The following is a 25977-nucleotide window of genomic DNA, read 5'->3' on the forward strand; positions in this document are numbered from 1 at the left end:
CTGGCTGACACTGACGGCGGCGGTGCACAAATGCTGCGCAGCTAGCGCCATTCGACGGCCAACACCGCGGTTCCTGGTGTGTCCGCTGTGCCGTGCGTGTAATCATTGCTTGTACAGCCCTCTCGCAGTGTCCGGAGCAAGTATGGTGGGTCTGACACACCGGTGTCAATGTGTTCTTTTTTCCATTTCCAGGAGTGTACATGTGATCAACACGCTGGACGGCCTTCTGCTTAATTTTAGTTGCTGTTCGTAAAGAAGTGTTCACTAGTCTCTTTGAAAACAAGGCATAAAGTTATCACGCAACGGTAGTTTAGTGTAATTTAAATTTAAGCTGGGACTCTCAATATTTACGTCGTGTGCGACTGTAACTCTCTCTTGCTCCACGGTTGACCACAAGGAATATGGGAGAGTTACACCTTAATAATGTCGTAAATGTAAAGTTCGTTAAAACGGAGAAGGTTGTTGGAGGAAGGGCTAGTGGCGTGTCGAAGCGACAAATCTATCCATAGTGCGTTTGGATCGCTGCAGTCTCTTTTTCCCCGTTACGTCTGCTTGATGCAGAAATCTAGACGTAGATAGTTAATCACTTGAAAGGTCAAAGGGTGCATTTGAAGATGGAAAGATGCTACGCAGTTTTCACAATACGATTTTTCAATTCTGAGAATGACGTGAATGTGGGTTCACGTCCACACACACATACGCTGAGAAAGAGAGAGGATTAAGGGATAGAGGTTTTTTTTAGCACGGTGGAGAGGTGGGGGGGGGGGGGGGTGGGGGGGGGAAGGTTAGTGGGCTACATACATGCAATCAGTCTCTACAGTAGCGTCCGACGTATATCTTGAGAGTCGTTTGTTCAATGTTTAGAAGTACTCAAGCTATTGCCTGAAAGATCTGTCTTTGTTTCCAGGTATTGGCACAAGACTCGGGCAATCTGTTTTTCTCGCCTGTCAGTATACACGTAATACTTGCGCTCATATTTCTTGGAGCGAGAGGTGATACAGCCAAGCAGATTGCGAAGGGACTTCACCTGCCTGAGGAAAGGAATCTTACTGAATATGGTGTCAACGCCTTGATGCACCGCTTGAAGGTTAGTGTACAGGAAACAAAAATCTAATAACATAGTCCAGTGTCAAATAAACTCAACGGCCAGAAGTCAAGGGGAGAGTTGTCTCATTTGAAGAAGTGACGTGTATAACGTCCGAATGTATCGGGTTGTATAGACATTATATATGAGCTGTCTATCACAAAGAGGCGTGGAATGTCTTGTGTTTAACGAGTCTGAATGGTTACTTGTTTGATGTTCCATTGGTCATTTTGTACGATAAATGGTAATGATGTTGAACGAGTCATTTTACATTCACATCGCAAATTGATTTGTAAATGTGCTACATGCTGAACATTTATAAGTTCTTTTTCTAAAAAGAAAATTAAGATATTCAGATCTTGTGAGTTCTACCCACCAGATTTTTTACATTACAGTAATAGAAATTATTCTACGGAATAGAAGGAGTTGTCGAAGAGAGGCTTTCTCAGTTTATTTTCAAATTTTATTTTGTTTTCTGTCAGATATTTTATGTCGCAGGGTAAGTGATCAAAAGTTTTATTTTTCAGCAATATGCACTCCTTTTTGTGATAAAGAGAACCTTAATATGAAGTATTAAATGTAATTTTTCCTTCTGGTGTTGTAATTATCTACATCATTGTTCCTTTTGAGCTGTAATGGATTACTTACAACAAACTGGAATAAATATACTGTGATGCAGTTGTCAGAATGTCTACATTCTTAAACAGAAGTCTACAATATGACTTGGATGAGCACCACATATTATTCATGCAGCACATTTTTGCACAATGAAGATTTTTCTTTCTTAAAGATGAATGACCCCAGAAAATTATTCGATGTAACATTATTGAATGAAAATATGCAAAATATCAATTTATTAATTTGTCTTTATCCAAGATTTGCAATGATTCTAAATGCAAACGTGTTTTACGAGTTCCAAAATGTGCTTCTTCCAGTTTAAATTCTCGTCAATGCTGACACCTAAAATTTTCGAGTTTCCCCCCTATTTACTATTTCCTCGCTTTATGTTATACTTATCTTTGGTGTAATGTCCCTAGACGTGCAGAACTGAATTATTTTGTGCTTCTTCTTCTTTTTTTTTTTAATTTGAGGGTGAGGCAATTAGCAGAAAACTAGTGAATGCTACTTTTAAGAACTTTGTTTACCATTTCTTCTATTTCTGTATGTATGCATGGATTGATTACAATACTAATGTCATCCGCAAAAAGAGCTAATTCTGCTTAGTGTTTGTTAGATGGAATATTGTTTACATATTTGAGGACCAATAGTGGAGCTAAGACTGAGCATTGGAGAACCCCCTATGTGATTTCTCCCCAATCTGAATTACGTCCCCAGAGCATATTGGTTGAATTACTAAATACAAATTTCTGCATTCTTTTGGTTAGATATAGCCAATTATCCATTGGTTGGCTATGCCATCAATCCGATAAAACTTCAATTTATCTAGGAGAGAATACTGTGATTCACGCAGTCATATGCCTTACATAGGCCGCAGAAAATACCAACTGGCGCTATTTTATTATTTAATGTTTGTAAAATATGATGAGTGAACATGTATTCTCAGTAAAGCAGCCCTTCTGAAACCCAAAGTGTGATTTGTTAACTTCATTATTGTTGCTTAGGTGAGATACTATTCTAGACTATATCGCCTTGTGAAAATTTTTGGAAAATGACATGAACAATGATATCTTTTTTAAAGAGGAGTTTAACAGCAGCATATTTCATGATGCATTACATATTTCAGATAAGATTGGGTTTATTATATGGGAGCAAATCTTTAGTACTTTATTGGAAACCCCATCAAAACCCGATGAGCTTTTACTTTTGAGAGCATTCATAATTTTCCTAATTTCAGAAGAGGTTGGTATACATTCATATGACTGAATTTTATGAGAGTTGCTTTTTCAACATACTACTTTAATTTTTCTCTTCTCCCTATGCTTTATACTATATATAAGAAATGATTGTTAAATACATTTATAACCCTTTCATTCAATTAATACTGATGTTATCTTGCTCTGTGGCTGGTTGTGCTCACTCTCATTTCACTGAATTCCATATAGCCTTAAGTCTATTGTCAGAATTACTGATTTCTGACATTATGTGCATGTTCCTTGATTTTTTAATAACCATTCTTAGTAATTCTGAGCGGTTATCGTAGTGTGCAATTACTGCAGGACGCCTACTTGTTCTTGGCAAGAAATATACTTCCCTTCTCCATTCACAAGATACCGTAAACCATGTTATCCATGTCACTCAGTGTAATGCTGATTACAAAAATTTAGCTAACTAGATATAATTACCTCAAGTGTTAACCCTTCGAACGCCGTTTTTAGCATTTTTAGTCATTCAGTCTTGTACTAAAACCACGCTTGCAGTTTCGTTTCAGTTATTTATTTCATTGAATCTGTAACAATAAGTGATTCAACCACAGTGGGAACTGAACCTAATCTTATCAACTATTTAGTCACCAGTCTGCTCATTTCTCATGTCGCCTGTTGCATCCACCTTAGATTCTTTATATGCCCTCTGATCTTTGTGTTTCCTTGTGTGTCACTGCTTTTACAGACACTATAACATCATGACCGTGATATATTTAATTTGTAATTAGCAATTTAGTTCTGATATTATTTCCCAAGTTGTCTCCACAGAGCATAATACTGAATAGCAGTTAACAATGTTCTTTAAGTGTCTGTCAATGTGCACTCAGTTTCTAAATTTCATTTGCATTTAATATTTAAATCGCATTTTCAAAATTCTCTTTTAATCTTTATATGCAGTCCTGGTACGATATTTGTGACAAGTCACGCAAATGAAAAATTTTAATTAACTAACTGCACACCGATAAAATGCAGTTTAATTCTAGCTCAGATATTTATCCGCTTTACCAATGACAGTGCCTTTGTATGTCAATATACAGCATAAGTAAATAACAATAAAATATTCACACGTTATGTGTGATTCTTAAATGTGAACGTGTTTCATCAGCGAGAAAAGAACTGAGTCCATGCAATAAACTAAGCGATTTTGCATCGACCAGAAAAAGATGAATATAGAATTGTACTAATCATATAAAATTAAGTGTTTATTTCGGTTTTAGACCAATAATTGGAGGCGTTTTGCCTCAAATGATGATTGCAGTCTTCCTGAGAATAAAGGTGGGGACCAGCTTGAAACTCTCAAAATTCGGAGGATTAGTTTCCGGTTTGATGGCGTATAATCCTCCTATTCGCAGCACAAGGCAGTCCGCGTCACTTATGTTGCTTTATTCAGATCTTTCCTGATTAATTTCTGTTCTTCATCCTGAATCTCGTTCCATCAGAAGAAACCCACACCGTATCACGTCGACAACGTGTGCTATACAGCAGGCGCCGACCGAGGTTCATATTTGGCTGTATTTTGGGGAAGCAAGTGGCAGGCCGTTAAAACTGTATTGTGGGAAACTACATACGTTGGTCAAACGGCAAACACGTAAAAAAGTAGTCTTTGTAACGAGTAGCGCGGTCACAGCGAAAGCATTAGGTCGTTAGCATGTGCAGAGAAAAGAGAAACCACTTGTTCAGTAGATGAGATGAGCTTCACAGCAGCGGAGATGAACAAATCTTCATAGCTCTTAAGGTATGCACTTTAGATCCCATATTCAGTTGACACTTTTTTTTATTTTGGTGCGTACTACCATCTCTCAAAACTTCGAAAGCAAAGGCCTTGTTGTAGAAGAGATTTGTTCCACAGTCTCGAAGATGAAGAAGTGTTCGCAGCTCTTAAGGTTTGCATTTTATTGCCCATATTCACTAGACGTTTTTGCTTCGAATGAGCGTTCCTGTAATATCCGTGAATATCGACCATTCCTCCTGGGCCACCTTGCGTTTACCATTAGCTTCACCTTCTCTTAGTATTATAAATACAAGGTTATTACAAATGATTGAAGCGATTTCACAGCTCTACAATGGCTTTATTATTTGAGATATTTTCACAATGCCTTGCACACACATACAAAACTCAAAAAGTTTTTTTAGGCATTCACAAATGTTCGATATGTGCCCCTTTAGTGATTCGGCAGACATCAAGCCGATAATCAAGTTCCTCCCACACTCGGCACAGCCTGTCCCCATCAATGAGTTCGAAAGCATCGTTGATGCGAGCTCGCAGTTCTGGCACGTTTCTTGGTAGAGGAGGTTTAAACACAATCTTTCACATAACCCCACAGAAAGAAATCGCATGGGGTTAAGTCGGGAGAGCGTGGAGGCCATGACATGAATTGCTGATCATGATCTCCACCACGACCGATCCATCGGTTTTCCAATCTCCTGTTTAAGAAATGCCAAACATCATGATAGAAGTGCGGTGGAGCACCATCCTGTTGAAAGATGAAGTCGGCGCTGTCGGTCTCCAGTTGTGGCATGAGCCAATTTTCCAGCATGTCCAGATACACGTGTCCTGTAACGTTTTTTTTCGCAGAAGAAAAAGGGGCCGTAAACTTTAAACCGTGAGATTGCACAAAACACGTTAACTTTTGGTGAATTGCGAATTTGCTGCACGAATGCGTGAGGATTCTCTACCGCCTAGATTCGCACATTGTGTCTGTTCACTTCACCATTAAGAAAAAATGTTGCTTCATCCCTGAAAACAAGTTTCGCACTGAACGCATCCTCTTCCATGAGCTGTTGCAACCGCGTCGAAAATTCAAAGCGTTTGACTTTGTCATCGGGTGTCAGGGCTTGTAGCAATTGTAAACGGTAAGGCTTCTGCTTTAGCCTTTTCCGTAAGATTTTCCAAACCGTCGGCTGTGGTACGTTTAGCTCCCTGCTTGCTTTATTCGTCGACTTCCGAGGGCTACGCGTGAAACTTGCCCGCACGCGTTCAACCGTTTCTTCGCTCACTGCAGGCCGACCCGTTGATTTCCCCTTACAGAGGCATCCAGAAGCTTTAAACTGCGCATACCATCGCCGAATGGAGTTAGCAGTTGGTGGATCTTTGTTGAACTTCGTCCTGAAGTGTCGTTGCACTGTTATGACTGACTGATGTGAGTGCATTTCAAGCACAACATACGCTTTCTCGGCTCCTGTCGCCATTTTGTCTCACTGCGCTCTCGAGCGCTCTGGCGGCAGAAACCTGAAGTGCGGCTTCAGCCGAACAAAACATTATGAGTTTTTCTACGTATCTGTAGTGTGTCGTGACCATATGTCAATGAATGGAGCTACAGTGAAGTTATGAAATCGCTTCAATCATTTGTAATAGCCCTGTATTATTGTAAGGTTTAAAGCCAATGTAAGCTGGAACTGACAGTAAAAAAGCACTCCGTCTTCAGGCCACGAGTGGCCCACCGGGACCATCCGACCGCCGTGTCATCCTCGGTGGAGGATGCAGTACACATTCATAATAGGAGAATAATCAGTAAAGTAACGAAAAAAAAAATATCTTGGAGATTTTGCGTTCGTTTAAATTTGGCGTGTTTTGTTTCGTTGCTTCTGCAACAGTGTTCTGACTCGTTTTGATAGCAAGTTAACACGCGATGCAGTCATCATTTGGAAAAGGCGGGGCTTTCTCTCTGGGGCTTTCTCTCTCACTTTTAGTTGCAGCGCAGAGGAGGCGGGCCCTGTGTGCTGGACGCATCCGCACTTCAGAGGAAACCGGTTGACGCATGAGGCCTTTTTTAGGTGTACAGTTGTGTAGAGCTCTTCGTCAGTTTTGATGAGGATGAAATGGGCAATACTGTACTTGTTTCTAACAGACAGAGCGTCGAAAAAGAAAAGTCTCTACAGTTTTCGTAACCCACAAAAGGGTGCTGTTTGACCTATCATTCATATCCAGGCAGCTACCGAGTTCATGTCTGTTATCGGAGTCTCGTGTCACAAATACATTTATAGCTACATTCATCTTTACATGGCAGGTATCCCTCTTACAAGGGGAGGCCGCCAATTGTGAAATTCAGATTCAATTCATACTGCGCATGATAAAAGCGCATGGCCAGAGGTGTAATGTGGCAAAGCACCAAGATGCACTTCTCAGCCGTTGTCGAGAAAATCGTCAGTTAAAATAAACCGTTGCGGTGAAATACTCTCAACGATTAATAATTATCGCCAGCCTCGTGGCGCAGCGGTAAGCGCTCGGGTTCGTAATCCGAAGGTCGCCGGATCGAATCTCGCGTCATGCAATTTTTTTTTTTAGTATTTGTTTTTTGTTATTCAAATGTGTCTACACACGCGCGCACACACACACACACACACACACACACACACATATATATATATATATATATATATATATATATATATAATTCCAGGAAATCAGTTGCAAGAATTATGCATATAATAAGTTGTTGAAGGTCGTTTGTCGTGGAAAAACTGGCGACTTCGAACATCATTATGTTTTCCGCAAACAAAGTTGTATTTCACAAATGTTATTAATTGTCAAAATGTTAACCACGTATAGTTAACGGAAGACGTAGAAACGATATTCCGAAACGAATACGTATAGCGTAAGTCAAACGTTCGAATTAGAATAGAAACCCCACGAACACAAATTTGCTGTGGCAGGTATGAAATATAAGCTCCGTTACTCGCTCGTTACACTTGAAGGACAGATGTTGAATGGGCCGAAACGAGCCGCCTCATAAAAGCGTAGTTGCCTGCTAACTTCGAAAGAAGGTAGATGCGGTCCCTAGCGCAACTTATAACATCGTCGAAAATCAGTGCGGACGTGAGAGCTTTGGTACACCCTGTTAAACAAACGGAAAAATGGAGGCGGTACAATTGGAGAGCGATCCGCCTCCACCAAAATGCATAAGCAATTCATTAATAGTTTATATATATATATATATATATATATATATATTTGAATTACAAAAAACTAATAATAAAAAAAATGTTGCATGGCGCGAGATTCGATCCGGCGACCGACCTTCCGATTACAAACCCGAGCGCTTACCGCTGCGCCACGACGCTGTATATAAAACTATTAACCGTAGAGAGCATTTCACCGCAACGGTTTCTTTTAACTGTCGATTTTCTCGACAACGGCTGAGAAGTGCATCTTGGTGCTTTGCCACATTACACCTCTGGCCATGAGCTTTTATTATGCGCAGTATGAATCGAATCTGAATTTCACAATTGGCGGCCTCCCCTTGTTAGTTTGGCGAAACCTGCAGATACAGGTGAATATCTCTTTGAGGAAGAAGCATTTGTTGTCACGTGTCATCACTGTAAATTTGACGTTGTTCCTGGATCTCCGGGAACAGGATAACGTAGTTTTTTTTCTTATCTCGTTTCATTGAGTAACTAGGCACCTGTTGGAAGTATGCTGGTAAAACCTTGTAGTCTGCTGATTATGCTATCCTACTATACCTTCGTTATTTGTATAGAAACAGAATATCCTGTCTGCTAACATAACATTCTTTCGTTTTCCAACTGTTCAGCTATTATATGCCATTCAACAGCGCACCGTATTCTTTTATCACGTATCTGCTGATAGCTGCCAGTTCTTTATCTCTTGGCTGCCATAGTGACTTTCAACGATTTTTAACGAATTGCAGTTCAGAGTTATTGGCACCATTTGCTGCCAGTTGTCTGACAACAATAACAATGACAGTCTTTAATACAGTTCACTGCTCTTTATGAACAAATGGTACCACAGTGACCCGGCAGGGGTGGCCGAGTGGTTCTAGGCGCTACAGTCTGGAACCGCGCGACCGCTACGGTCGCAGGTACGAATCCTGCCTCGGGCATGGAGGTGTGAGATGTCCTTAGGTTAGTTAGGTTTAAGTAGTTCTAAGTTCTAGGGGACTGATGAGCTCAGAAGTTGAGTCCCTTAGTGCTCAGAGCCATTTTACCACAGTGAGTACTTTTCTTAAGTTAACCATAACTTCATTTCCTCTGTGGAAATTCTGAGCATGCAGCACTCAAATTCCATCAATTTACTTTAACAGTCTCTGCACATTTATCAAGAGTCAGTGCTGCTATCTCACTACGGATTAGTATTTAATTAACGAGGGTAGCTGGGTACAATGTAATAACAAATTTAATCATGTTGCCATAAAAGGTTTCTAATAAAAAGTCAAACTATTATCCGTAGAGCCTAAAAAGATCAGCAGTTTCTAGAGTTCTTTGAAAATATTACAGTTGCATTTTGATTGTAAGAACAGTGCATAAAGCTCGATGACCTATATTTCACTCCAATATTTTCTTACATCTCTCAGTTAGCATTGTGTGTCACCATGATCATCGTCAGGCATTCGTCATCCACTGCTGGATTAAAGTTTAGTGTAAACTCTTTCTGCATTGCCGTCTTTAGACATAAAATATAAATGAGAGTTTCTGTATATCCAGCTTGCTGGGGTTGGAATGGCTCCCGACTTGTTAAGAGATTGCAATAACCATTACGAAAACCGTCTTAAGTTAAAAAGAAAAAACATTTATTTATTGATGACCGCTTTCGGACTGTTTGTCCATTACCAAATCAGCCATAAATGTAAGTCTTGCATTACAACAGTCATATAAACGGAAAATTGTCAGTGAAATAAATACGTTTGACAGTAGAGAACGTAGCCTAAACACGTGCTCATTGCTGACAGACAGCGATGAGCACATGTAGAGGCCACATTATCTACTATCACATTTATTGGTTCAATTTTCTACTTACGCGACTGGTGTGACGCAAGACTTACGTTTGTGGCTGATCTGATAACGGACAAACTGTCCAAAGCCGGTCATCAATAAATGAACGTCCTTCCCGTGACACTTAAGACGGTTTTCGTAACGGTTACTGCAATAATAAATTTGAGTGTTTTCTGAAATTACGTAGCTGAGTGTAGCCTTATATGGAAACGAAACGTCTGCGATAAGCAGTACAGAAAGAACACGGAAGAATCTTCTCAAATGTGTTGTTGCAGAAGAATGTTGAGGTTTAGACGGACAGAAGTAGAAGTAGATCGAATAATTGAAGAATAGGTACTCATTCGAATCGGGGAGGATAACTGATGAAGAGGTACCTCAATCGAATCGGAGACAAAATAAAATTCTGAATCCAGCTGACTAAAGGAAAGAGTATGTTAATAGGATACGGCCTGAGACATCAACTAATAGTTAATTTGCTAATAGAGAGCTTTGGGGGGAGGGCGGGCCTGGGGGGGGGGGGGGGGGGAAAGGAAAACAATTGTAGAATGAGACAAAGGCTCGACAGCAAACAAACTGCTTCAAATGGGTGTAGGATGAAGCAGCTACGAAATGAATTGACTTGCACAGGATGCCTAGCGTGGAGAGTTTCATCAATCAAGTCTTTGGCTTGACAGCAACTACAACAGGGTCGACGACGACAGCGGTAGACAGCTATATGCACCCATGTTTTCTAATATAACTTACCCATCTTCCATCAGATCGTCATCTCAATCTTTTATTTCTTAAAATCCAACAAAGAATTTCCTTGGTCCATCTTTCATCCATTCACCTGGTTACATGGTCCGCCCACCAACATTCACCACCCCTTAGTCCTGTAAGGGATGCCCTGGATCATGCGTAGCATCCATTTTCACTATGGACATAATTACATCTTCCAGCCTAACTTGTTAGCTATTGCGTCTTTCTTTTTCTTTTTTTCTAGTAATTCACAACATGCGTCGCTCTCTGAACAGTTTTCACATTAAAAAATCTCGTGTCTAACAGTCATGTCTCGAAACTGCTAATAAACACTAATATGTATTTTAAGTACTTGAAGAACGTTATGATCTACCAGCAGGAGCTGTTGATAAAATTTCGTTATTGAGCAACCCGTTTCAATTCATAGACCACCATCAGGTTCACTTAAAACATCATTTTATGATGGACGATGTCATTTTTTACTACGCACATCAAAAAAAGTTTTGCATCACCCCGGTTCCCAGAACTCCTGAAGATAGACGTTGACTATGGATATTGTATCACAGACACAGTCCCTCTGATTGTTCAGAGATGTCACTAAACCAGCCCACAGATGTAAACAACCACTATTAGACGGTGGGGTTCCGACAGCCGATCAGTTCCAGTCATTCCACCAGGGAGGAGGTACACGGCTCGTGTTGTCTGTAGTTCAACCATGCCTAGACAGTCAATACCGCGGTTCGACTGCATCCGCATTTTTACTTAATGCCAGGAAGGGCACTCAACAAGGGAAGTGGCCAGGCGTCTCGGAGTGAACCAAAGCGATGTTCTTCGGACATGGAGGAGAAACAGAGAGACAGGAACTGTCGATGACATGCCTCGCTCAGGCCGCCCAAGGGCTACTACTGCAGTGGATGACCGCTACCTACGGCTTATGGCTCGGAGGAACCCTGACACCAACGCCGCCATGTTGCATAATGCTTTTCGTGCAGCCACAGGAGATCATGTTGCGACGCAAACTGTGCGCAATAGGCTGCATGATGCGCAACTTCACTCCCGACGTCCATAAAGAGGTCCGTCTTTGCAACCACGACACCATGCAGCGCGGTACAGATGGGCCCAATAACATGCCGAATGGACCGCTCAGGATAGGCATCACGTTCTCTTCACCGAGGAGTGTCGCATATGCCTTCAACCAGACAATCGTCGGAGACGTGTTTGGAGGCAACCCGGCCAGGGTGAGCGCCTTAGACACACTGTCCAACAAGTGCAGCAAGGTGGAGGTTCCCTGTTGTTCTGGGGTGACACATTATGTGGGGCCGACGTACGCAGCTGGTGGTCATGGAAGGCGCCGCAACGGCTGTACGATACGGGAATACCATCCTCCGACGGATAGTGCAACCATATCGGCAACAAATTGGGGAGGCATTCGTCTTCATGGACGACAATTCGCGCCTACATCGTGCACATCTTGTGAATGACCTCCTTCAGGATAACGACATCGCTCGACTAGAGTGGCCAGCATGTTCTACAGACATGAACCCTATCGAACATGCATGGGATAGATTGAAAAGGGTTGTTTATGGACGACGTGACCCACCAACCACTCTGAGGGATCTACGCCGAATCGCCGTTAAGGAGAGAAACAAGACCAACATAGCCTTGATGAACTTGTGGATAGTATGCCATGACGAATACAGGTATGCATCAGTGCAAGAGGACGTGCTACTGGGTATTTGGGGTTCCGGTGTGTAAAGCAATCTGGACCACCGCCTCTGAAGGTCTCGCTGTATGGTGGTACAACACGCAGTGTGTTGTTTTCATGAGCATAAAAAGGGCGGGCATGGTATTTATGTTGGAATCTACTCCAATTTTCTGTACAGGTTCTTGAACTCTCGGAACCGAGGTGAGGCAAAACTGTTTTTGGTGTGTGTATTTGACAAAAGTGTCGAATTTATGGATCTTATTATTTGACGCCATTGATTTTATCGCCTAGTGTCTTGCAGATGGTTTTATGAAACTGACGGTCGTATGTGGACCGAAACTGTTTGTTGAGTAAAGAAATTTTATCAGCAGCTCTTTCCGGTAATTCAAGAATTTCTTCACTGATAATATACTTTTCATTTCAGAAAGGCTGATATCTTCGTTTTGGAAACGCTATTTAGTGTATCATAAACACTCAAGGCCATTTCACTCTTCTGTTTACTTCTTTTGTTGTCCATCCTGTCATTGTTTGCTACTGCCCCAAGTACAAAAACTCACCACCTGATTCTACGACTACATTGTTAATTTGTGCTCTTTTCTTTTCGAATTGTTGGTCATAGTTTATTTTAGTCTTATTGACTCTCCTACATGATTTCAAAATTTCTCTGACACCTTATTTTACTTGTTTATCTGCAATGGAGGCGAACAATTTAGTATCATCTGCAAGACGAAGGTTGGTCAAGTGTTTTCTGTTAACCCGTACTCCTTTATTTTTCCTCTTTTAAAGATTTCTCTTGGGCTGCCGACAACTGGGTTGGTGATGTGTAATCTCTCTGTTTCTCTTCTCTAATTCTGAATTTCTCGCCATCGTGACGAAGTCTAGAAAACTTTAACATTGACGTATAAAGGGTGATTTTTGTTAAATCGCAGTGATCTCCGCTGTTTTATTGCAAAGAAGAGTGCAACAAAAACCTACCGGATTGCGTCACAGATAAATGAGTTTAAGCTTCGGAACTGCGGTGTTACCAGTAAATGATCCACATTTTGTTTACTAAATAATGCCTGTGAACAAATCGCGCTGTACAAGAGTGGAATAGTGAAAGTGATTCGATGCAGGGGGCAAGGGATTGTCGAGATTGGGCAGTGAATCAATAGATACCGTGTCGCCTGACCGGATGACTCACATTTCTTGTTGCACTTTGCGGCAGGGAATGTTGGTCTCTTACTATTCATTAAACAATCTGTCCACCTGCCTGGATAGGCTTCAGGTTGTCTGCCCCTTCACTTTGCGATCGTAGATACTGGTTTAGCCGACAAAAGCAGTATTGACGGAAATTCGACTAAATACCTACCACGCAAGGGCCACGTAACTGCAGTCCATGGGTAGTCGTTGAAAGTTAGTTAAACTACCGAGCGCTCGGGATTCTTGCACAAACCGTATGAAAAAAGGTCAAAAATTTTCTTTTAGTTGGTTTATCGTATTTAAAGCAAGGAAAATGGCAATCAAGTCCATATTTAATATCCCGACATCAATTATGCAATGTAACTCACTGTCTGTGTAACAAGTTCACACCCAAAAGCAGCCAGAATACATTTAGTCCGACCTAATATTTTAAACTTCTTAATCAGTCACTGACCCACGACTTCTTGCGAGTTAAAACATTCAGTCGTTCAGCAGGCTTCTTGTACAGACATTCTCGCCATAATGTCTCGTAATCTGCACGAAACACGCCACACGGAGTTTATGTACGACATGAAATGTTCACATGCGAATATCTCCTCAAATAACCCACTCTCAAGGCCCTAACTTTCACGAAATACTCACTACTGCAGTCGCTCTTCGTCAATGACCAGAGAAACGATCAAGCGCACAAATTTCTTCATTTTGGTACAAATTTGGTCAGCGCGGTTTAACATAGGTGTTTAACAGAAGACGGCTCCCGAGCGATTATCTTGACTCATAGAGCTTCAGCACAAAGCCCTACTCGAACGCGCGGGAAATGCTGAATTCCTATTGGCTAGTATGTTAAAGCAGCTAATCAGATCGTCTGGAGCACTTCTATACTCGCGGTATTTCTAATGACAGCCGGTCAGATCACCACAATAAATTTAAACTACAAAATTCCGTAATTCCGAAACTAAATAAAATTTAATGAAAACAAAATACGATTCCTGTCCACAAAATAAGCTGCTAATAAATTTGAGACTTGAAACCCCTTCTGGCTGCCTTTTACAAAATAATGCTCACTCGGCAATACGTCAGAAATTCCCCTATTGCACAAAAGCTTTCTCAAGCATATATTTACATATTTTTAACGCAATATCACATTCCAATTTTACGGCCCTCTATTCACACTCTGTCTCTCCAAAACACACAGCCGCTATAAGACTTAACATTTTATTTTTATATAGTTTTTTGATATTTCTATATTTGATGATAATGTTTTGTTGGGATGACATCAAGAATAAATAAACTCTTCATTGTTATATCACTGATTTATGCTTGTTGTTTTGATCCGCAATTGATGATAATAAGATGAAGCTACCTCAGACAACCAGAACACGATGAAATAATAATTGTCCAAAGCACTTTTAATTACGTCAGAAATTTGTGGTAATGAAACTAGAGAAAATTCCAGATAATTATTAATTTTATGAACCTGCGCTCTTGATTGTAGTTTCAATTGATGCTACAGATGAATACATTACAGCCCCTAACCCCGTTTCACAATGCCAGTACACTTATTATGTGTTTTTAGGTAAAATTTATATCTCCGAAAGTACTGAAGTTAGGTGTGGTTGTGTTATCCATAGAATTTGGTATACTAAGTATGACAAGGTTCAATTAATATTTAATAGTACTTATTCAGATTCATAGAGAGTATGTGTAACTTATTACAAGGAGCCTAAGACAAGTAGACACCTCGCTCGGCCTAGTAGCCAGCGTCAGGTGTGTAAAAAAAAAATTAAAAAAAATAAGATAAAATAAAAGTTCAAATGTCTCTGAGCACTATGGGACTTAACATCTGAGGTCATCAGTCCCCTAGAACTTAGAACTACACTACTGGTCATTAAAATTGCTACACCAAGAAGAAATGCAGTTAATAAACGGGTATTCATTGGACAAGCATATTATACTAGTACTGGCATGTCATTACGTTTTCACGCAATTTGGGTGCATAGATCCTGAGAAATCAGTACCCAGAACAACTACCTCTGGCCGTAATAAAGGCGTTGATACGCCTGGGCATTGAGTCAAACAGAGCTTGGATAGCTTGTACAGGTACAGCTGCCCATGTAGCTGCAACATGAGTTTATCAAGAGTAGTGACTGGCGTATTGTGACGAGCCAGTTGCTCGGACACCAGACGTTTTCAGTTGGTGAGAGATCTGGGTCGTAACACATCTGAAATGTAACGTCCACTGTTCAAAGTGCCGTCAGTGCGAACAAGAGGTGATCGAGACGTGTAACCAATGGCACCCCATACCATCACGACGGGTGATACGCCAGTATGGCGACGACGAATACACGCTTCCAATGTGCGTTCACCGCGATGTCGACAAACACGGATGCGACCATTATGATGCTGTAAACAGAACCTGGATTCATCCGAAAAAATGGCGTTTTGCTATTCGTGCACCCAGGTTCGTCGTTGAGTACACCATCGCAGACGCTCCTGTCTGTGATGCAGCGTCAAGGGTAACAGCAGCCATGGTCTCAGAACTGATAGTCCATGCTGCTGCAAACGTCGTCGAACTGTTCGTGCAGATGGTTGTTGTCTTGCAAACGTCCCCTTCTACGGACTCAGCGATGGAGACGTGGCTGCACGATCCGTTACAGCCATGCGGATAAGATGTCTGTCATCTCGACTGCTAGTGAAACGAGGCCGTTGAGATCCAGCACGGCGTTCCGTATTAACCTCCTGAACCCACCGATTCCATATTCTGCTAACAGTCATTGGATCTCGGCCAATGCGAGCAGCAATGTCGCGATACGATAAACCGCAATCGCGATAGGCTACAATCCGACCTTTATCACAGTCGGAAACGTGATGGTACGCATTCCTCCTCCTTACACGAGGCATCACAACACCGTTTCACCAGGCAACGCCGATCAAGTGCTGTTCGTGTATGAGAAATCAGTTGGATGCTTTCTTCATGTCAGGACGTTGTAGGTGTCGCCACCGGCGCCAACCTTGTGTGAATGCTCTGAAAAGCTAGTCGTTCGCATAAGCATCTTCTTTCTGCTGGTTAAATTTCTCGTCTGTAGCACGTCATCTTCGTGGTGTAGCAATTTCAATGGCCAGTAGTGTATTATGTGTTTTAGGTAAAATTTATATCTCCGAAAGTACTGAAGTTATTGATTTGAAATTTAACGGTGTGGTTGTGTTATCCATAGAATTTGGTATACTAAGGCAAAAAGGAATACAAACGTCTCAAAAATGATATCGACAGGAACTGCAGAATGGCTAAGCAAAGATGGCTAGAGGATAAATGTAAGGATGTAGAGGCTTATCTCACTAGGGGTAAGATAGATACTGCCTACAGGAAAATTAAAGAGACCTTTGAAGAAAAGAGAACCACTTGTATGAATATCAAGAGCTCAGATGGAAACCCAGTTCTAAGCAAAGAAGGGAAAGCAGAAAGGTGGAAGGAGTATATAGAGGATCTATACAAGGGCGATGTACTTGCAGACAATATTATGGAAATGGAAGAGGATGTAGATGAAGATGCAGTGGGAGATATGATACTGCGTGAAGAGTTCGACAGAGCACTGAAAGACCAGAGTCGAAACAAGGCCCCGGGAGTAGACAACATTCCATTAGAACTACTGACGGCCTTGGGAGAGCCAGTCCTGACAAAACTCTACCATCTGGTGAACAAGATGTATGAGACAGGCGAAATACCCTCAGACTTCAAGAAGAATATAATAATCCCAATCCCAAAGAAAGCAGGTGTTGACAGATGTGAAAATTACCGAACTATCAGTTTAATAAGTCACGGCTGCAAAAACTAACACGAATTCTTTACGGACGAATGGAAAAATTAGTAGAAGCCGACCTTGGGGAAGATCAGTTTGGATTCCGTAGAAATATTGGAACACGTGAGGCAATACTGACCCTACGGCTTACGTTAGAAGCTAGATTAAAGAAAGGCAAACCTACGTTTCTAGCATTTGTAGACTTAGTGATAGCTTTTGACAATGTTGACTGGAATACTCTCTTTCAAATTCTGAAGGTGGCAGGGGTAAAATAGAGGGAACGAAAGGCTATTTACAATTTGTACAGGAACCAGATGGCAGTTATAAGAGTCGAGGGGTATGAAAGGGAAGCAGTGGTTGGGAAGGGAGTGAGACAGGGTTGTAGCCTCTCCCCGATGTTATTCAATCTGTATATTGAGCAAGCAGTAAAGGAAACAAAAGAAAAATTCGGAGTAGGTATTAAAATCCATGGAGCAGAAATAAAAACTTTGAGGTTTGCCGATGACATTGTAATTCTGTCAGAGACAGCAAAGGACGTGGAAGAGGAGTTGAACGGAATGGATGGTGTCTTGAAGGGAGGATATAAGATGAACATCAACAAAAGCAAAACAAGGATAATGGAATGTAGTCTAATTAAGTCGGGTGATGCTGAGGGAATTAGATTAGGAAATGAGACACAAAGTAGTAAAGGAGTGTTGCTATTTGGGGAGCAAAATAACTGATGATAGTCGAAGTAGAGAGGATATAAAATGTAGACTGGCAATCTTAAGGAAAGCGTTTCTGAAGAAGAGAAATTTGTTAACATCGAGTATTTATTTAAGTGTTAGGAAGTCGTTTCTGGAAGTATTTGTATGGAGTGTAGCCATGTATGGAAGTAAAACATGGACGATAAATAGTTTGGACAAGAAGAGAATAGAAGCTTTCGAAATGTGGTGCTACAGAAGAATGCTGAAGATTAGATGGATAGATCACATAACTAATGAGGAGGTGTTGAATAGCATTGGGGAGAAGAGAAGTTTGTGGCACAACTTGACTAGAAGAAGGGATCGATTGGTAGGACATGTTCTGAGGCATCAAGGGATCACCAATTTAGTATTGAAGGGCAGCGTGGAGGGTAAAAATCGTAGAGGGAGACCAAGAGATGAATACACCAAGCAGATTCAGAAGGATGTAGGTTGCAGTAGGTACTGGGAGATGAAGAAGCTTGCACAGGATAGAGTAGCATGGAGAGCTGCATCAAACCAGTCTCAGGACTGAAGACCACAACAACAACAAGTATGACAAGTATCAATTAATACTTAATAGTACTTATTCTGATTCATGGAGAGTATGAGTAACTTATTACAAGCAGCGTAAGACAAGTAGACGCCTCGCTCGGCCCAGTAGCCAGCATCAGCTGTGCCACCGTGAGAGACAAAATCTGCTCTTCTCCCGGTTCCGCGGCAAGCTACACTTTCAATGCAAGATGACAACATATAATAATTTGCTGCGTTACAACTTGGTCGATTGTCCCGTCTGGGTACTCCGTCACCCAGCCGAAAGGATGCTCGAAACATACACACTCCCACGCATGCGGCCGGTGGGAGCAATATTACGCTATGGAGGACATTCACCTGGACTTCCATCAGAAATGTGGCAGTAATAGATCATAATACCTACGACCACGTGTACGTTTAGCGTACCACTTGCATCCTTTCATGCTTGATGGCATATTCCAGCACGATAACTGTCTGTGTCACAAGGCCAGAATCACGCTACTGCTGTTTGAAGAGCATGATACATACCTCGTGTTAATGTCGCGGCCACCAAATTCACACAGTGTGTACCATTCCTGTTAGGACTGTGGTTATGAAAAATAAAAGTCACGGATTACATTCTCAAAATCAACTTATCTGATCCCTATGGAATATATCAGCGGCGCTACCGAGCGGCAGGTTCGAGCCCACAAAGCACCGGCCCTTAATTTACGGAAATTACGTGACCTGGGCGTAGATATCTGTACCACATACCGGAAATCTACCAGGGACTTCTCGGACCCATTCCAAAAAGAATCTGTGCTATATTTCGTTTCAGAGGACGAGCAACAGGTTATTAAGCAGGTTGTCGTAACGTTGTGGCTCATCATGTAAACTGAGTGTAAGGCTATCTCAAAACCTGTTTGCCATGAAAGGGTAGTTCATGAACATTGATTGTTCTAACATTTTGATCACGACTTGAAAATAGAGCACTGCGCTGCAGCGATTTCCAAAGCCACTTTGTCCCTTAGTCTGACTGAATTGTAATGACTTTTCTGTGCATTAGGTAATGGTTTTGGTGTTTATCTTGTACATTACAGTTAGACGGATAATAAGTCTACACTTTTTATGACATGTTTATCTCAAGTTTTGTGAGGGATTGTTTCGTTGAAGGGGAATTGTCTTCTTTTGCAAACCATTGTAAAATATTTTAAAATTTCGCAATGTTATGGACAACACCGTAAGCCCCAACACACACATTGTATGGGCAACAGGACTGAAATAACGCCGCTTATTCGCTGTTAATATTGTAAAGAGTTTACCTCGCTTTGGTGTTGTTGTGGTCTTCAGTCCTGAGATTGGTTTGATGCAGCTCTCCATGCTACTCTATCCTGTGCAAGCTTTTTCATCTCCCAGTACCTACTGCAGCCTACATCCTTCTGAATCTGCTTAGTGTATTCATCTCTTGGTCTCCCTCTACGATTTTTACCCTCCACACTGCCCTCCAGTACTAAATTGGTGGTCCCTTGATGCCTCAGAACATGTCCTACCAACCGATGCCTTCTTCTAGTCAAGTTGTGCCACATATTTCTCTTCTCCCCAATTCTATTCATTACCTCCTCATTAGTTATGTGATCTACCCATCGCTTGGGTTACTGATTGATAAAATGTACGAATTGAGTTGTACCAAAGTAAACAACGCCTGGAATTTTCGTTTACACTTTTCCCATGTGCGTTTATTCTTTTAATCTTATAAATAATTTTTAAGTTCGAAGCCTATTTAGTAACTTATCTATCATTGAAATCATCAATCACACTGCGTAAAATGCTATTAATACCCAGTGTGCACCATTTCCGTTAGGACTGTGGGTATGAAAAATGTAAGTCCTGGATTATTTTCACAAAATCACTGTATTTCCTCTGAACCAGCACATGGCTAAAATCGTTTTAAAAGTGTTTTGAAACAGTCACTGTAGTCCTTTTGTTGAATTGCATTCTATACTGTAGCGCACTTTTCTCGCATCTCTTTAATTGCGTCTTGACGGTGTCCTTTCATTTGAAACTTCAATTTAGGGAACAGTCAGAAATCGGCTTGGGCAAAATTCGACGAATACTGGACGTGATCTAACCTTGTAATCCATCTGCTGGCCTCGTGCACAACCTTCACTTTGTGGGCTGGGACATTGTCGTGGAAGAGCAACCAGGAACCTGCATCTCGATATTCGTGTCGAATTCGACGAATTCTCGCCCACAAACGGTGGAGGACTCAAAAAACTCGAAGTTGCCTCGCTGCTCCACAGTCATTAATTTCAGACGAGTGCCACACACATACTGTTTGTTACGTTCGCAGCCAGGACGGCTGCTAACACTTTGACCTTCTATATGGCTGATTCTGAAACGTCAAGGATTCCAACACTGCAACTCACAATGAGATAGCAATGCAGTCAGTAATTTCGCATAAGCAGTCCTAACGGAACTGGACACACCGTGTAATCTGAACTTTTATGTTCCTTGTATTTAATTTTGTTTGGGACTGTAAAACAGAAACAGAGAAAAGTATGTTATTTAATTGTTGTAACTAATAATGAAGATATGGAAAAGGTCTTTTTTGTTGTTAAGACAGAATGTGAATTACAAACAAAACTGCTTTGTGTATATCAAAGTTTGTGTCTAATGTAAACCAGATTTCATACTTCAGAAATACGTGTTTTACTTAATGTTCCAACGAAACATTTATACTGATTTATACGTATTGATAGCTCACAATTTGTGATTTATTTTTCTCGTAGGATTCTAGCTACGTAACACTTGACATAGCCAACAAGGTGTATCTGAAACCAGGTTTCAATATTAAAGATGAGTTCAATCAGTCCTCAATCAATTTCATGGCTGGTTTGGAAGAAGTGGATTTTTCAAATGAAGACGAGGCCAGAAAAATAATAAACGGCTGGGTGGAAGAAGCGACACACCAAAAGATAAAGGATATGATTCCAAAAGGTAAGAATTAATTACAGGGCACTTCAAATTCCTGTGATGCGCAGTAGATTGTTAATCTGTCTCAGGATTTTTGTTGTACAAACAGGAGAGAAGCTTATTACTGCTTGCCAGAAAATGACATCAAATTTCATTATTTACGTTATGATAATGTTTTGTAACACTCTTAACAATATACTACACTACTATGCGTTTCATAAGACACTTAATTAAATCTAAGTGCACAACACAGAAACGATATACAAAAAAATTGTCTATGAATTATCAGAGGCCGCTGAAAGTACAGCTGGCCATATGCGGATATCAAAGAGAGGAATTTTTTAAAATGTTTATATTAGATTCTCTTCCGTTCACTCAGGATGTCGAATGTGATCCCGTTATGTATCAGATACACGTCGAATATTGCCATCATATTTTCAACATAACTTCGCTGCTAAACAGTGGCCATCCTTGCTATGTATGATTACGTGTCACAGAAGAGGTATAAAAATCTGTATTTCAGTACAAAGTTGTCTCAGATGCTACTCTGTACTTAACAAAACAGAAAAATTAATTAACTACCTTTAGTGTCCACAACACTTCCCTCACATGTCTGAGGTCCACACTTGTGTGAATGTGTGTGAAATCTTATGGGACTTAACTGCTAAGGTCATCAGTCCCTAAGCTTACGCACTACTTAACCTAAATTATTCTAAGGACAAACACACACACCCATGCCCGAGGGAGGACTCGAACCTCCGCCGGGACCAGCCGGACAGTCTACGACTGCAGCACCCTAGACCGCTCGGCTAATCCCGCGCGGCTCCACACTTCTATTCACGAAGTTAATATAAGGAAAGTGGGCCATACAACAAACGTTTTGCTAATAGACTTCTTCAGTTGTAATCTGCCTGCAGTAATCTGACATATGCTATTTGTTGTGATAGGAATAGAAGGCAGGAGAAATGTAGTCAGATTTATTCTTTATACATGAAACGTTAATAATTTATATTTGCAATACGAGAGAAGGAAAGTTGCTACTCACCATATGGCGGAGATGCTGAGCCGCGATAGACACAATAAAAAGATTCACACAAACATAGCTTTCGGTCACTAAGGTCTTTGTCAGCAGTAGACACCCGTACAAACACGTACACACACACACTCACGCAAGCGCAACTTGCACACACATCTGCAGTCTCAGAGAGCTGGCAGTGTAGGATTGTCGGTGTGCCTCTGTGTGGGCTCTAATCTCTCTGACTTTATCCTCATGGTCTGTTCGCGAGATATACGTTGGAGGGAGCAATATACTGCTTGACTCCTCGGTGAAGGTATGGTCTCGAAACTTCAACAAAAGCCCATACCGAGCTACTGAGCGTCTCTCTCGCAGAGTCTTCCACTGGAGTTTATCTATCATCTCCGTAACGCTTTCGTGATTGCTAAATCATCCTGTACCGAAGCGCGCTGCTCTCCGTTGGATCTACTCTATCCCTTCTATCAACCCTATCTAGTACGGATCCCACACTGTTGAGCAGTTTTCAAGCAGTGGGCCAACAAGCGTACTGTAACCTACTTCGTTTGTTTTCGGATTGCATTTCCTTAGGATTCTTCCAATGAATCTCAGTCTGGCATCTGCTTTACCGACGATTAACTTTATATGATCATTGCCGGCCGCTGGTGGCCGAGCGGTTCTGGCGCTACAGTCTGGAACCGCGCGACCGCTACGGTCGCAGGTTCGAATCCTGCCTCGGGCATGGATGTGTGTGTTGTCCTTAGGTTAGTTAGGTTTAAGTAGTTCTAAGTTCTAGGGGACTTATGACCTCAGCAGTTGAGTCCCATAGTGCTCAGAGCCATTTTTTTTTATATGATCATTCCATTTTAAATCACTCCTAATTCGTACTCCCAGAAAATTTATGGAATTAACTGCTTCCAGTTGTTGACCTGCTATATTGTAGCTAAATGATATGGGATCTTTCTTTCTACGTATTCGCAGCACATTACACTTGTCTACATTGAGATTCAATTGCCATTCCCTGCACCATGCGTCAATTCGCTGCAGATCCTCCTGCATTTCAGTACAATTTTCCATTGTTACGACCTCTCGATATACCACAGCATCATCCGCAAGTAGCCTCAGTGAACTTCCGATGTCATCCACAAGGTCATTTATGTATATTGTGAATAGCAACGGTCCTACGACACTCCCCTGCGGCACACCTGAAATCACTCTTACTTCGGAAGACTTCTCTCCATTGAGAATGACATGCTGCGTTCTGTTGTTTGGAAAAGCAAAGTAGACGAATACTGCTTAACTAAAAAAGAATAATTTATTATCAGTTTACCTTCCACTCCTAGAGCTGTAAGGCACTTTTGAGTGCCACTCGTATAATCTTGTTCTTCTTCTTTTAATGCATTTCTTCAAATATCCTTAATGAGATGGCGGCTGTAGATATGACTGCTGTTTGAGTGACTTCTAGACTGTTTTCGTTCCCACAGAACGTTCTTAAATGGATGGTTCTTTTAAGGACATAGAGCAATGGTAGACATTTCTGCTCAGGAGCCAATATTGACATTGTGGAGCGGCACCAGCGGCCGCATTTGTACCGATCTGATTATTGATCGGTAACCTGCGTAAATTAGTATGTTATGAGCCCCAAGTAGACTAGCCGCCGTCTCCCAAGTACTGGTCGTTAAAAGTCGGCACCTCTCGCAACACTTCGTGACGACTGTTGTCTGTTTCAGATTGCTGTCACCCCCAGCGTCCCCAAAGTTATGACACTGTAATTCCCTGAAGAAGTCTTGCTGCTTAGTCTTGTGTGAGCGGATGATTAAGCGATTAATAACAGTAACAGTGCAGGTGTCAGGATGGGTTAAGGAGCGTAAGTGGGCATCCAGGACTGATATTGTTCACTTTAGCACTTGGAATGGAAAGGAGAGTCGCCAAAGAATGGGGATTTATTCTCCTCCTCCTATTCTACGGGGTTCATTTGGTCGTTCGTCTGCTACGGCCGCGGAGGGAACCACGCATAGTGGCGGAGAGCATTTCGCCCTCAATGGGAGGAGCACGAGGACATCTCCGTAGGACAGGAGTGCTGGTGGACAAGACAGCGATCCGCTGCTGCAGCCACTGTCTGGCCGGCCAACCTGGATATCACATGACCGGTCTCTGCTCTCCCATTGGCTGGCTTTGAACCTTCTGAAAGTGTTCCTCGCTCAGCAGCCCCTTGGATAGCGTCCCACTCAGCCGAACCGAGCATGCCATCCATCCCTGGTATTGCGGAGCTGCTTATGTAACCTACGCTACTGGCTATTGAAATTGCTACACCACGAAAATGACGTGCTACAGACGCGATATTTAACCGACAGGAAGAAGATGCTATGATATGCAAATGATTAGCTTTTCAGACCATTCACACAACGTTGGCGCCGGTGGCGACACCGCCAACGTGCTGACACGAGGAAAGTTTCCAACCGATTTCTCATACACAAACAGCAGTTGACCGGCGTTGCCTGGTGAAACGTTGTTGTGATGCCTCGTGTAACGCACATTGGAAGCTTGTATTCGTCATCGCCATTTACCAGCGTGATGTGTGGCTTATGAGCAGCCGGTCATCCAAGTTTTCTCACCTCCCGCCTAAATGTCGTAGTTGCAGTGTATCCTGATGCAGTTTGGAATTCCTGTGTGATGGTCTGGATAGATGTCTGCCTATTAAACATTACGACCCTCTTCAACTGTCGGCGGTCTCAGTCGGTGAACAGACGACGTCGGCTTCAATGCTTTTGTGCTGTACATGTCCTTTCACGTTTGGCTTGTCACCCGGCGTGATGGAATGGGGTGCCATTGGTTACACGTCTCCGTCATTTCAGATGTATTACGACCCGTCGCTCTACCCTTCATTCGATCCCTGCGAAACCCTGCATTTCAGCAGAATAATGCACGACCGCATGTTGCAGGTCCTGTACGGGCCTTTCTGGATACAGAAAATGTTCGACTGCTGCTCTGGCCAGCACATTCTCCAGTTCTCTCACCAACTGAAAACGTCTGGTCAATGGTGGCAGAGCAACTGGCTCGTCACAATACGCCAGTCACTACTCTTGATGAACTGTGGTATCGTGTTGAAGCTGCATGGGCAGCTGTACCTGTACACGCCATCCAAGCTCTGTTTGACTCAATGCCCAGGCGTATCAAGGCCGTTATTACGGCCAGAGGTGGTTGTTCCGGGTACTGATTTCTCAGGATCTATGCACCCTAATTGCGTGAAAATGTAATCACATGTCAGTTCTAGTATAATATATTTGTCCAATGAATACCAGTTTATCATCTGCATTTCTTCTTGGTGTAGCAATTTTAATGGCCAGTAGTGTATATCATGCCACTGAGGCTCAGTGGTAGTCGCAAGAAAGATATTGCAGAATTTGGAGAAGAAAATAAAGCTTTTTCCTCCTTAACACCACTTTGTGCTGCACAACTGTATTCATAATTCATTGCGTTATGTAATACACTATGAGATCAAAATTATCCGGACACCTGGCTGAAAATGACTTACAAGGTTCGTGGCGCCCTCCATCGGTAATGCTGGAATTCAGTATGGTGTCGGCCCACTCTTACCTTTGATGACAGCTTCAACTCACGCAGGCATACGTTCAAGCA

At 41.9% G+C, this 25977-nt stretch overlaps 1 protein-coding gene across 2 annotated transcripts in view; it reads left to right on the forward strand.

The window, feature by feature from the left end:
• Nucleotides 1-25977, forward strand: part of LOC124595029 (leukocyte elastase inhibitor-like) — a 217883-nt gene that overhangs the window by 97339 nt on the left and 94567 nt on the right. For both annotated transcript variants that reach the window (XM_047133589.1, XM_047133590.1), the window contains exons 3-4: nucleotides 908-1087; nucleotides 21143-21350. In XM_047133589.1, coding sequence (XP_046989545.1) covers nucleotides 908-1087; nucleotides 21143-21350 — 388 coding nt within the window. The remainder of the gene's footprint in view (nucleotides 1-907; nucleotides 1088-21142; nucleotides 21351-25977) is intronic.

Source organism: Schistocerca americana, chromosome 2 (assembly GCF_021461395.2).
Source record: "Schistocerca americana isolate TAMUIC-IGC-003095 chromosome 2, iqSchAmer2.1, whole genome shotgun sequence".
Lineage (NCBI taxonomy): Eukaryota > Metazoa > Arthropoda > Insecta > Orthoptera > Acrididae > Schistocerca > Schistocerca americana.